The following is a 14,542-nucleotide window of genomic DNA, read 5'->3' on the forward strand; positions in this document are numbered from 1 at the left end:
GGGTCTGTCTTTTAGTAATCCCACCGGTACAAGAACATATTCATCCTCTCATTCTCGTTGACTAATAGACTGAGCACGTTCAATGATTATTTCCAAATGCTTGAGGTGAGTGAGTGAGTGAGTGAGTGAGTGAGTGAGTGAGTGAGTGAGTGAGTGAGAGAGATGGCCTTGCCCCTTAGATAACTTCAATGATTTCAGCTATTATGATGGGCTGGTGAAAATGGGGTCCCCTCACAATTTCTACCCTGATCCTCGGCCTCTCTGTCTGCAGCTCCTTCTAGTTTCTTACTCTTCAGTCAGAAGGTCAGTATCAGCAGGATGGTTTTAGGAGAGCAGAGTCCTGACATCATCCTGCCTATACATGTCCTGAAAAATGTCCGAGCTGTCAACTACGACCCAGTAGACAGGCTAGTGTACTGGCTGGATGGGCGACACAACATACGGCGTGCCAGAGATGATGGAGCCATGGTAAGAATTCCCCTGATACACACACTTACAGCATATGAGACTTATACAGGCGCCTGTGGGTGGAAGCAGGTGCAAACATGTATCAAACAGTAAATTTTCACATGACTTTGAGTATATATTAAAATGCATCAATTCTGTGACCATGTGCTTGTCTCCAGTCTTCTGTAATATTGAGCAGTACAGCTCAATCGCTGGACAATCAGCTTCATGACCTAAGTCTGGATCCCTACAGTCGTCACATTTATTGGACCTGTGAAACAACCAACACCATCAACCTGCAGAGGATGGATGGTCACAGTGTGGGTGTGGTTATCAAAGATGATACAGACAAGCCAAGGTCCATTGTTGTCAATGCAGAGAAAGGGTAAAAAAAAATTTTTATTTTAGTGGCTCCACCAAATAAATGATGATTTATCTTACATGATGAGTGATATCTACTGTGTATTTGATTAGAATTGTATAACTTAACTTACTGGAAGCTCATAGAACCAGAGAGCCATTGCTGTGGCCTACATAAACATGTATCCCCTTTTACAGGTACATGTATTTCACTACAGTGCAGGAGCGTTCAGCTAAGATTGAAGGAGCCAGTCTGGATGGGACAGAGAGAGAGTCTTTGTTCACTACTGGTTTAATTAGACCAGTAGCCCTGGCTCTGGACAATAAGCTGGGGAAACTGTTCTGGGTCGATGCTGACCTCAAACGCATTGAGAGCAGTGACCTGACAGGTGAGTTCTTACAAACAAATAATTAATGTGTACCTTTTGTTTTAAAAGTATAAAGAGTAGTCTCACAAGAAATGTAGCATATGAACACCATATCACAATAAATACTAAATGACTTTGCTATTTTTACAGTCATCTTTTATGACCAATTAAATGGTCTAATTAAAAGAGTTTAATTTAAAAGGTAGCTTGGCTGTAACCCCTGTGTTTACAAGCAGACTGAAGATTGTCTTTAGATTGAGATACAGTATGTGTGGAATTAAATAAGACCTCACTCACGTTGTACTGCGTGCAAGGACAATAAAGGCATTCTTACTGTGATTCTGACTCTCAGTAGATGCACATCATCTACTTTGAATATATGACCAAAAACTGACATTTATGGAAGGTATTTTATATAGATAGATGCTTTATTAATCCCAAACTGGGAAATTTGTACAGGCACTCGACACCATACATAACGTATAACAAAAAGCTAAAATCAACAATAAAAAAATGGAGAACTAAAAAAAAAAAAAAAAAAAATCTATATTTGATAGCTCATCTCGAACTGTATTACGTATTGTTGGTGGGTACCAGGAAAGTTGTCAACACTACAGTTGTGCGGTCAGGCACAGTGAGACACTGTAAGATCTGGTTTAACTGGGTTTATTTCTGGCGAGGATGGAGGCAATTGATGCTGGTTTTATCTAAAGAAAAATAGGTAACATTGTAATGAAACAAAATACATAAGGATACAAATACATCATTCTCTTTTAACTGTAATCAACATAAAGCGTTATATATGGGGCCATTATTGTAGCAAAACTATTTGCAAATGTGTAAAAAAAAAAAAATGTGTGTGTGTAACCAGTTTAGCAAATGTGTAAAAAAAAATGTGTGTAACCAGATTTGCAAATGTGTAAAAAAAAAAAAAAAAAAAAACAATTCCGCAAATGCGTACATTGATCTGTATGCGTAGACGGATCTATAAATATGTGATCTGACCTCTCCATTGGATGTGTTCTTACACGTGACTTTTGCTACACTTCTGCCGCGCCAGATCTGCAAATGCGTGTGGAGATTTGTCTGTGTGCCTCCGTAGCTATACAGCTACATACCACCAGTGGGCGCTAGGCTAGCTACCGGCTACCTGGGCTGGCTGGTACCATATGTCTATGCCACAGACTGTATGGCTGGGACGAACAGTGGTACCGATCCCGATGCAATGGATGTCATGCTGTAACTACATAACAGGGCTCTCGAATGAGACACACACATTGCAATAAGTTCACAAGCTCACACGCCACGCTGAGAAGTGATAAAATTCGCCGCACATTATTAACATAGACTGTTTAAAATTAGTAATCTACGAATGGATGAGGCGAAAGCAGACTCCTCTGCTTGAATCAGCGACCTATCAGCAAATCGATGGGACAAAATAGTATTTCTAGTCGCCAGGTGAAATAGTAGCGCCGTAAATGCGTGCACACGTCAAGGAAGAGCTGGAAGTGGAAGCCCAGGAGGATTAGCTTATTTTAATGTGAGAGAGCCCTGTTATGTAGTTACAGCACGACATCCAGCCTCCATTGCATCGGGATCGGGACCACTGTTCGTCCCAGCCATACAGTCTATGGTACCAGCCAGCCCAGGTAGCCGGTAGCTAATATCATTGGGTGCTAGCCTAGCGCCCACTGGTGGTATGTAGCTGTATAGCTACGGAGGCACACGGACAAATCTCCACACGCATTTGCAAATCATTGCAGTCAATTCAGAGTTTGGATAGCGTTTTGATAGATTGGAGATAGTTTGGAGAGTTTAGAGAGAGAGATATGATTTGAAGATTTACGAGAGTGAAGAGAGAAAGATAGGTAAGAGGATGGGGCCAGCTAGGAAGAGACATATTCAGTGCCCTTTTCCTAGTTCCACAAGCACTTTCACTTTCCTCTGCCTAGTTAAGCCCATGCCATTTGCCTAAAGTGACAGAAAAACATTACACAACCATCATCATTATACTACCATTTTGGGAAAAGTTACACACACAGAATATTGAAAAAATATTTTATCATACACGTGATAATTTAAGTAGAGAAATTATTTGGTCATACATTTTTTTTGTAATTCATAGTCATTCCCAAGAGCCATTACAGACACACAAAAAATCAATGCATCACACATTATGTGGTTAAGAGCTGCCTGTGATTATACACCTGGCCAGATCTCTCCTTTTCCCTTGCTCTTCCTCTCCTCTGTTCTTCCTCTCCTGTTCCTCTCCTCTCCCTCTCCTCTTCCTCTCTACTCTTCCTCTCCTGCTCTTCTCCTCTGCTCTTCCTCTGCTCTCCTCACATCTCCCTCTGCAAAAGACAAGTGACAGGGATTGACAATAATGGCCAGCGGACCCCTCCTGCTCCACTGTGACTCTCTCTCTTCTCTCTCACCAGTAGTCTGACTCTGTCCCTCCACTCCGGGATAGTGGGCCCCTCCCGCATCACTCTCTCTGTCACCTGACTGCAGCCGGATCTCTCTCCTCTCTGACGGAGCTACCAAACTCAACTGTTTCTGTCAAAGATAACGTGTTGTGTCAGGCGTTTATACAAGCTAATGGAAGTTAGCATTAGAGCTAGCCTGTTAGGTTACGTTACAAGGCTGGTAAACGTTGGCTGCGCTGTTTCTAACCTTGCTCTACGTTCACTTTACTAGTCCCAGCTTCACCGTCACCACCTTTTTTTAAATATTTGTTAAGAAAATCTTTAAGGCCTCTATTTTCTTCTTCTCCTCTTCTCTTTTCTTTCCTTTTCCGAGCACCGGACTAGTGCTGACCGGACATTTTGAGTGTACTGAACTTCTAATCAAATAGCAACATCAAATTTTGATCAGTGGCCAAACCATTTTTGTGTTGGGGGTGGGGGGGTTCTTGACCACTAATTCAAAGACAATTAGGAAGAAAACAAATAAAAAGCTTTTACGTAACTCAAATATTACTTATTTGTTCCACAAATAGGCCTATTTTAATTTTTTTTTTTTATTAATTATTCCATAATTTAATGAGGGCCCAGTTCTGCCAAGATTCATATTATTTGTTGATCAGAGACCAGAGGCACAAATTCCCTTTTGCACTACACCTAAAAGGCCTGCTCTTCCTAACTGCTTACAAGTGCAGTGCGTGTCTCTAAGAATATTTCACTGACACAAACAAAGCCTACTTTGGCGCATTCTACAACACAGCATCATAGCCATTGCAATTAAATCAAGAAGAATTTAACAGTACAAAAATATATACATTGGTTTCATTTAATGTTACCACAACTCTAGAAATATGTAATAATGTATAATGTATTTGATTGAATATGTTTATTGATATGATTTATTGACTGTGGGTAAATAAAGGATTATCTTATCTCAACACTAGAAACAACAAATAAAGCTTTAAGCATGTCCCTTATACGCAGCAATGTCGATGTGTAAATGGCAACGATAAAGCATGCTTATGCTTCAAACAACCAGCCTTGGTAATAATTTATTACTTTCATATTCTTATGACATCATTCTGAATTTCCCAGGAGCCAATCGTATTGTCCTCCAGGATTCCAACATTCTTCAGCCAGTGGGGTTGACCGTTCTAGGAGATCATCTTTACTGGATTGACCGACAGCAGCAGATGATAGAAAGGGTAGACAAACTGACCGGAGATGGACGCACACGCATTCAAGGACGGATATCATACCTGACCTCCATCCATGCTGTGGAAGCAATGGACACGCAGGAGTTTGGTACAGACCTCTGTCTCATTTACGCCAATATACAGTATATTGATTAACTCCTAGTAACATCATATAGTAATACAGGGCATTTGTGCTTTGCATTTGTTTGTGCATCAAAGAGTTAAGCTTTTTTGAAATCCGGTTGTATGAGATACTTATCCATAGTTAGTGCATAATCTACAATTGATGGACACACTTAATGGCTTGGCTTCCGTGCCGATACTGCCCTGGTTCTCCAATTACCGGCTGCCATCTACTGTAGTTAATACACTGACTAGATAAGTTCCTCATTAATGATTCAAACAGTCAAAATACTGACTGACATTTTAGTTTTTTTTTTTGCTACCTATAAGCAGATGATAGCCATTAAACCAAAATTTCCCCTTAAATCTTTAATAGTAATGACTGTTTCTTCTCTTCAGCATTCCATCCTTGTTACCATGACAATGGTGGCTGTTCTCACATCTGTATTGCAAAGGGTGACGGAACACCTCGTTGCTCCTGTCCAATGCACCTGGTGTTACTACAAGACCTACTGCACTGTGGAGGTAAACAACACACCACACCAACAGCAAAGTGCTTTTATTCCCATTCGTTGTTGTGTAAAGAGGGGCAAGACACAATACATCAGGGGTGCCCACACTTGTTTGGCTTGCGAGCTACTTTTACAATGACCAAGTCAAAGTGATCTACCCGTGTGTGTGTGTGTGTGTGTGTGTGTGTGTGTGTGTGTGTGTGTGTGTGTGTGTGTGTGTGTGTGTGTGTGTGTGTGTGTGTGTCTCTCTCTCTATATATATAGTCATATTAATTGTTGCTACAGTGTTAAAAGCTCTATCCATCTTTGTTTTTATTTTTATCAGGAAAAAATGCACCTTTAGAAAAATAGCACTGTCTCTTTAAGAAAGATGGTAGTCTGGAGTTGTTGTTGAAGTTGTGCGTGGCTGTGGATGTGTGCCGCTGAACTGAGGGTATGTTGCAAATATAAAGTAAAAATAAATAAAGATGAACGTTTGTCTTGCTGTTTGTTAGAGTTGCTCAAAGCGCTTTACAGTTACAGACGAATCTACCCATTTGCTCACACAAGCACACACATTATCACACAGAGTAGCTGGGGGTTCAGTGTCTTGCTCAGGGACACTTAAGCATGTGGCACATTCCGGGGATCTAACCCTCTGGTTCGTGGACAACCAACTTTACCTACTGAGCCACAGCCGCACCGGCTGTCAGTTAGTACATAGTGTTTTGTAAACACCTACCATGCTGTATAACTACCAGGACCTGGCTATTTGTCTGTGCAGTTTACGTGTTGCAGAAATTAAATCATGCATGATGTCCCATCTCCCAATGCATTTGTCTTATTAAATTAGGAGTTTTGCATTATGGTCAGTTAGCCTACCCAGTTGTTGTTTAACTGTAAGGTAAATAGCACAAATTATTTGGTAATTTTAATTAAATGATATGCTGCGAAATGCAGAAGGAATTGTAAACAAGACTAAATTATGTCTCAGTGTTTCACACAGTAACATTTGTCTGTATTAAGTACTATTTAACACAACTCTTTTGTAAAGAATGCAGCAAAATGCAATAGAAACGCTGCATGAACAGGAGCCTTTTATTGTTCTTCTGTGAAAGGAAACATGATACATGGCCTTCTGATAACACTATTATGCTTGTAGAGGCAGGGATGTATTTCTCACTTGTCACCAGGGGTAGTGGGTGTGGCTGGATGTGTGTGTGGGTGTGACTAGGTTTGAATGATTGCATGATGAATATCACCTGGACCTGCCTGTGAATTTGTTTGTTTGACACAGAGTGAGGGTGAGGTAGGGTGCCGATATTTCTGTTGGCCGCTTGAGTAAGGCCACATTTACACATAGCTGGGTATTTAGAGAAACGAATGTTTCCTCCCCTCCGTTTTCAATAATAACATTGTGCACACAACATCGTTTTCAAAAAACTTGTCATTTACATCAACCCGCATAAATACGCCGTCGAGCGCCATAATAACTATGCCAAACCTATGGGCAGCAGTATAGGGAAAAGAATAAAGCCATGCAAGCCAATCAAAATCCTCAGAATCGACACCAACGAATAACACGAGCGACTTCCTGTTCCTTTCAAAACAGCAAACATGGCGCGAGGTCACATGACGTTAAGCATTTTCTGGCGCATAATGTGACGTTTGAGAACCTAAAACCCCGTTTCTCCCAGTTGACACGGCAACACATAACCGGCGTTATCAGAAATCTCCACTTTGGCCGGAGTTTTTAGAAATAATTGTTTTCTGTGATAAAAACGGGGTTTTCGTGTAAATGAGAGGCCAAACCACAGGGAAATATCTGCGTCTTCCCTTCGTGTAAACGGGGCCTCACTGTCTTATAGTTTAGTACTTCAATCCATCTGCATAACAAAAGGTATATGTTATCTAAAAGGATTCAAATAAACATCCTTAAATTGCAGTGACGGTATCATGTTTCCTTTTTGGACGCAGCGTGTCAGACAGAGCCCTGCTTTCCCCTTTCAGTGACTAAGTTAGTTCAGATAGTCACACTACAATGCTTATGGGTCAATCTGGCACATCTGTAACTTTGGATCAAAACATGTAGTTGCTTCATTTTAGAGGAAAACAACAGCTTAATGTAAAAGGGACGTAGAAAGAAACCAACAGAGACTACCGGCGTTAAATAAGTTCATTAATGACCCAAGACACAATGTCAAGTAAATATACTGTGTGTATACTCTGCCTGGTACAGAATGTTCAGGTTACATAGTGTTACCGCGAGGCTCAAGGTCAGCAACAAAGAGGGAGGCCACACGCAGAGTTAACCATCAAATTAGTTTATCCAAATCAATCAAAATTATGATACTAAGAAAATTAGTGTGATGAGTAAATCAGAAGAGACAGTAATGTCAGCCATGACTGGATGGGTCTAAGCATGATGTGATGCATGTAGGGTACAACAAACCAAACGAAGGAACAGGCTGAGGAGGCTGGAGTAGGCCTGGGAGACACTGAGAAGGGCCGTCTTTTATGCCCTTCTAGAGACCAAGCCCACATGGGCAGGTACATGCAGCAAACCCTCCCAGCTCCACCTGAAAGCCAGCATCAAATAAGGAAGAGAGTGGGAGGGATCTTCACAATAGAAAAAGCTTGTCCATCTTTTGTCAAGTCCCTTCAGTTTCCCAGCTGGTACAATAATCAAACAGTGGTCAGAGATGTTCTATCAGGACAACTTTTTTTTTTACTGAACAACGTATTTCTCCTCTATCAGAGCCTCCTACCTGTTCCACAGAGCAGTTCACCTGCTCCACAGGGGAGATTGACTGTATTCCTATGGCTTGGCACTGTGATGGCTTCCCCGAATGTGACGACAGCAGTGATGAGGACAATTGTCCCATCTGCTCCACCTCCCAGTTCCAGTGTGACAAAGGAGGCTGCATTGATGCTCAAAAGCGCTGCAATGGTGAACTTGACTGTGCCGATCACTCTGATGAGCAGGAATGTGAAAGTAGGTTTACATAATAGCTTAGTTGAAGTGCAGCTGTTGGCAGCTATACTGAAGTATGCTGACAGAGAAATGTTTGCTGTTGAGTTGTCTTTTATGCAGCACCACAGTTTTACCATGCCCACAACAGATTCATAAAATAACATGAATTTATATTCTGAATTTAGACAAGTGTAACCATTAAAGTCTTCATAATGAAGTTTCTCTTTTTATTAGGATTGTATAGACCTGAGCATATAAATTTCACATTTGTTTCTGCAAACAATGAAACTACAGAGTAGTATATAAAGTAGATAAGTTAGCCCTACCTTCATCAACATTAAAAGGCTGCTCAAATGTTGATTCAGCAATACAATTTACTAATCCAATAATATAATGATATAAAATGACATCACACAAATGGGCCTTTCTGCCTGGCTAATGAGTTATTTTATTTTCAACACTTTACCTACGTTTTGCTGAATATTGAGGCTGTTGTAATTAAGTGTTTTACCTAAAACACCTGAGTACTTTTTAAACCAAAATGTAGGGTTTCTATTAAACCTGTTGCCACATAAGGCCTTGTTATTGCAAAGAATCAGACAGGAATCTCAATCTGTTTTTTATCCTTCTGTACAGCAATATGCCCTCCCAACCAGTTCCGCTGTGGTGACAACCAGTGTATCGCTAAGAAACAACAGTGTGACAATTACTCTGACTGTCCTGATGGATCAGATGAGCTTGCCTGTGGTAAAATGTTAAATATTCATAAAGTAGAAATAACAAAAGTCATCTTATTTGTTTTTCCTCAGCTCATTGCTGACTCTGTATCATTCTTTTAATTTTCTGTTCCATGTGTAGAGTATGTGTCTCCTCCCTCTAGTGGCATCCCTAACACTGGCCCTAACACTGTTGGTCCAGTCATTGCCATCATCCTGCTTGTCTTTGTCATTGGGGGTGCTTACTTTGTCTGCCAGCGGGTGGTTTGTCGACGTTACAAGGGGCCAAGTGGGAATTTTCCTCATGAATACATCAGTGGGACACCTCATGTGCCCCTCAACTTCATCACCCCTGGAAGCTCTCAGCATGGCACCTTCCAAGGTAAGCCCAGACACACAGCAGCAGTGGTGCACAATATTGTTTAAATGCAACATATATTTGTATTCGTAAAATGTGAATGACTGCGTGCAGGTATTTCCTGTGGAAAGTCCATGATGAGTTCAGTTAGTCTGATGGGTAGTAGCAGTAGTGGAGCACCTCTCTACGACAGAAACCATGTGACTGGAGCTTCATCCAGTAGTTCATCATCTACCAAGGGAGCCTTCTACCCCCAGGTACTCATTCACTGTTCTTCTCTACGGAAATGCACGAGGTTTGTTGTTTCTTTTCCAGTCAGATAACACAAGATTTTTTTCTCATTGTAGATCCTGAACCCTCCTCCATCACCGGCCACTGATCGCTCTCTCTACAACACAGAGATATTCTATTCTTCCAACAGTCCATCCACTACCAGATCATACAGGTCACACACGCACAGTCTTATTGACCATATGCATCTCATAGTCTGACCTGGAAGTCTCTATCTTTCATTGTCTATATTTCACTATCTGTACTTACTATTTTTGCTATAAGGCAGCACCTTTACCAAGGGGCTTCTGTTTTTTTTATATGTTTATATTTGTCATGTTTGTTAAATAATTGATGATTTGAGTTAAAATCCATTTTGCAAATTCTGTTTACTTAATTGAATGCTTCATATTCTTTTAGCACATGAGGTCTGAGGAGATGTGTCAATGACATTGTGAATGTCCAAAGCATATTTTCACAATTTCATATGTTGGTGGTTGGAGCCATGTCACTAAGTTATTTTAATACCTAGAAAGGAGACTAAATATGATCCATAATTTTGTATTTCACGTTATCTCAGTAAATGATGAAACAAAAAAAAAAAAAAAAAACTAAATCTATGTCTCCTCCCAAACAGACCTTACCACTCAGTCCATGGCGCCGCCCCACCTACCACACCCTGCAGCACTGACGTTTGCGACAGCGACTGCACCCCTCACCACCTGCCAGCTGGGCTGGCGGTGTCAGCGGGTCGCTGGAAGGCCTCGGGCCATGGCAGCCATGGCAAGCACAACAAGTACTACATGGACCTAAACTCAGACTCTGACCCATATCCTCCACCCCCTACTCCCCGCTCCCAGTACATGTCAGCTGAGGAGAGCTGCCCCCCATCCCCTTCCACTGAGCGCTCCTACTTCCACCTGTGCCCCCCACCTCCATCTCCCTGCACCGATTCCTCATGACCCCCAATTGCCTGGGATCACTATGAGGAAAAAAGAAATGAAGTCAACTTGCTACAAGAACTCCCCTTATCTGGCCCACATTAACAAACAACGAACTTACTGTATGTGCCAGCATCCACTCGTTATGTAATCAATCCTGCATCTGTTGTCCAAGTGTCCTACTTGAACATTGACTCACCTGTGCCATGTTGAAGGTTTTGTGGCCTCCCTGCCTTGCCTCAGAGCATAAAAAGAAGATGATGAATAAATATAGCCAGCAGCTAGGGACTGAAAAATACATCCTTTGCTGGGCCACTTCTTGATTACAAAAAGTTTTCCATTTTTCTAAACAGGTATTAAATCCTCATGCTAAATCCTTAACTCTCCAGCATGTTCACTGAACACAGTGACAAGTCATTAGTGGACACTGGCGTTGAAAACCACAAATCCAGTGCAACAAGACCCAGCTTCACAGCATTTGTCTCCTCCTTCCTTAAAGGGGTCTTTTTGACTGACAGCAGCAGGATTGTATAAAGGGTTAAAATAATATGAACAATCATAAATCATTGGAATTATTTTTCATATTTTGTTTATGCAGGCTGATCCACAGCTTCACATAAAACAAATGACAGTGGGATGAGTGAAGGGACTAGTGAATGAGACTATAATATGGTTGGATAGCTATGTACATAGGCATATGTGAATGTTTGCTGGATGTAAGAAATTAGACAAATCTGATAACTGAATGAATGTGTACAGTTATGAATGAGTTGATGGATGGAAAATACTACGTATGAAATCTGATCACAATGTTGAAATTATGTCCCTCTCCAAGTTTCAAGTTTTATCTGAACACCTTTTGAAGAGGTGGAGCTACCTCAACTCGATGAAGAGACAAAGACAAGTCTGCCAACAGTTCCCTTTTAATCTGACAACAGCATACCAATGATTAACAACATGCAAAACAATTGTGCATATGTGTGTTGAAGTGAATGGTTGTGTTGTGAGAAGTAAATACTTTTTATTGTGAATCTTAACATCTTACTTCACCTTTTCTTTACTTTTACAGTCCTGTTTACCAAAAGTATGTTTGCTGCTATGTGTACATACTATATCAATTACTATGATTATACAGAAAGTTCAAAATTACCACTCTCATACTGACAATAGATATGAAGCCATTTTATAATTAATAACAAAGTATTCTTATAACAATTTTTGTTGTTTGTATTTTTGTTTATGTGATGATCATTATGTATGCACCCATGTCAGTTGCAGTGTTTGGCTTGAAGGAAACCTTTTGGACATAGAAAAGTGGATTCTATAAAGAGTTCCCGGCAAAGATAAGCTCTTCAGAGCTGTTTCAGCATAAACTGAAGGTCTCAGAATGCTTCAGGTGAATATTCCCCAAACTCAAAGAAATCTGACTAAAAACACTACTTCTGCTTATAGTCTACACAGTCAACATACTAACAATCAGTGTGAAGAGAAAAAAAATTAAGCAGAGTTTTCTGGGTTTTGCTTGTGCAGTTCCTCGACTCCATTCCAGTGAATCCAACAAGTAAAACCTGCTGTGACTGTTTTGTCTTTGGTATGCTTCCCTACACATACATTCCCGCAGAAACACTGCAAAGCCGAAGCTTTGTCTCACACTATTAATATTGTATTACCCTCAAATGGATCTGTGCTGCATTTTGTCAAATATCTGAACACCTACTAAATAGTAAAGAATCTGTAAAGATTTCTGTCTGTGGTACACAGAGGATGAAACCTACTGATTCTGATAACCCCTAACCATTGCTATGTAGATACAGGTAAGATACAGATGAGAAGTCAGAAATGGGTATTTGTGACATCTATTAGCAAACATCAAGTTGAATATTACTGCATGTTTCTTTTCAAGAGGCGCTAGTTTTTGTCCATTTTGCCTGGAAGAGGTTCATCTGTGTTTGGATGAGTTAGAGGAGAGTGTAGTTTCCGGTAGATAAGTATACTAGCATTAATGGAGGTGGTCAACACTAGCAACTTGATTTAAGTGTTTAGGTTTCTTCATCTATTGTCAGGTGACATTACACTTGATTCCGGGTGACTGGCCCAAGATAGATTTTGCGCTTATGTAACTTAAGTAGCATTTATACAGTGTGACAGTGGTACTCTCTGAGCAGCACAACATATGTATAAGGCCTTGCCTCACTACACTTTGTCAGTAAAACCCTGAACTTGTTGTATCAGCTAAGAATGCTTTGTTGAATTTACACTTGTGATATCTTTTGTATCAGAAGCCTTTTATACTGTATAATAAAGGTTTTATTTTAAGGAATTTTGTTGCCCCTGTTTGCTTTGAGTTGAGCATATCATTCATTCACTCATTATGTAGAGCCTAATAAATGTTGATACCTCCAGTAACTAGTTTAAATCATTACTTTAACAAACCAAGGTCTTGTAATCAGAGTAATCATCAGCAATATGTCCCAGTAGCAGTAGTTGCAGTATTTTGATTACCAGTCTACAGTACACTGTTAAACTTTTCATCGTAAATTTACAGTAATTTACTGGCAGCAGCATCGCCAGCAAACTACTGTATTTCATTGTTGTAAATTTACAACATGATACTGATGATATTTTTTCAGTAAATTACTGTATATTTACAGTATTTGAACTGTAATTGAATCTATAGTATTTAGATTTAATGATAATTATAGAATGTTACTGTAATACTACACTGTTCAACTTTTCATCGTAAATTTACAGTAATTTACTGGCAACAGCTTTGCCAGCAAACTACTGTATTTTAGAATAGCCCCATAACTGATGATTGGCTAAGGTAGATTTCATGGTAATCCAATCAGGGGCAGGGCAGTGTTCAGTTGGGCGGGTGTTGTTTACACACAAACACGCGTATAGCAGTACTACACAAGCGATCAGAGATAGACTGCAGCAATGGAGAGTTCGTAACATTCAGAGGTAACGTTGACGTTTTGAAGGTGGAAGTATAGGCACTACCTTAGTAGTAGAGTAGAGTAGAGTAATTCAGTTACTAACTCAGTTACTTTTTGGGAGAAGTAACTAATAACTATAACTAACTACTTTTTAAAAGTAACGTGCCCAACACTGGTTCTGATAGATATAAAATATTATCTTGCAGGCCGGATACAATTAAGAGCCTTGAGTTTGACATGTGGGTTCAGGATGTTGAGTCGAATGAATGATCATTTATTTAATATACAGTAGTATTAGCCAATATAAAAATTATATATGGTCATTTAAAAAAATCAAATCATACTAATAGATTAACAGTTAAATAACTAAATAAATGTTGTTTATATTTTAAAAGTTCATTGACGGACGAGTGCGAGATTGACAGTACAACGGAGTATTAGGGCCACATTAAGGGAAAAAAAATCACAAACTTCGAGAATAAAGTAATAATTTATGAGAATAAAGTCATATATTACGAGAATAAAGTCGTTATTTATGAGAATAAAGTCATATATTACGAGAATAAAGTCGTTATTTATGAGAATAAAGTCGTAATTTATGAGAATAAAGTCGTTATTTATGAGAATAAAGTCATATATTACGAGAATAAAGTCGTTATTTATGAGAATAAAGTCGTTATTTATGAGAATAAAGTCGTAATTAATGAGAATAAAGTCGTTATTTATGAGAATAAAGTCGTTATTTATGAGAATAAAGTCGTTATTTATGAGAATAAAGTCATGACTAAATCCGTCAATGCAGCCATTAATAGCAATGCCATAGGGCTTTAGTTTATCATAAGAATCCATGTGCCATAAGGTGTTGGGGCCTCTGCAGGTGTATTGCTGCCGTGCTCG

General features: G+C 39.8%; 1 protein-coding gene across 2 annotated transcripts in view; it reads left to right on the forward strand.

Moving 5' to 3' along the window:
* lrp5 (low density lipoprotein receptor-related protein 5) overlaps positions 1-13,311 on the forward strand; it is an 84,440-nt gene extending 71,129 nt beyond the window's left edge. For both annotated transcript variants that reach the window (XM_084555422.1, XM_084555423.1), the window contains 11 exons: positions 272-468; positions 627-832; positions 1,006-1,196; positions 4,733-4,942; positions 5,356-5,481; positions 8,206-8,442; positions 9,058-9,168; positions 9,280-9,519; positions 9,610-9,752; positions 9,843-9,940; positions 10,403-13,311. In XM_084555422.1, coding sequence (XP_084411548.1) covers positions 272-468; positions 627-832; positions 1,006-1,196; positions 4,733-4,942; positions 5,356-5,481; positions 8,206-8,442; positions 9,058-9,168; positions 9,280-9,519; positions 9,610-9,752; positions 9,843-9,940; positions 10,403-10,727 — 2,084 coding nt within the window. In that variant the 3' untranslated portion in view covers positions 10,728-13,311. The remainder of the gene's footprint in view (positions 1-271; positions 469-626; positions 833-1,005; positions 1,197-4,732; positions 4,943-5,355; positions 5,482-8,205; positions 8,443-9,057; positions 9,169-9,279; positions 9,520-9,609; positions 9,753-9,842; positions 9,941-10,402) is intronic.
* Positions 13,312-14,542: the final 1,231 nt, after the last annotated feature.

This window comes from Chelon labrosus, assembly GCF_963514085.1.
Source record: "Chelon labrosus genome assembly, chromosome: 11".
Taxonomy (NCBI): domain Eukaryota; kingdom Metazoa; phylum Chordata; class Actinopteri; order Mugiliformes; family Mugilidae; genus Chelon; species Chelon labrosus.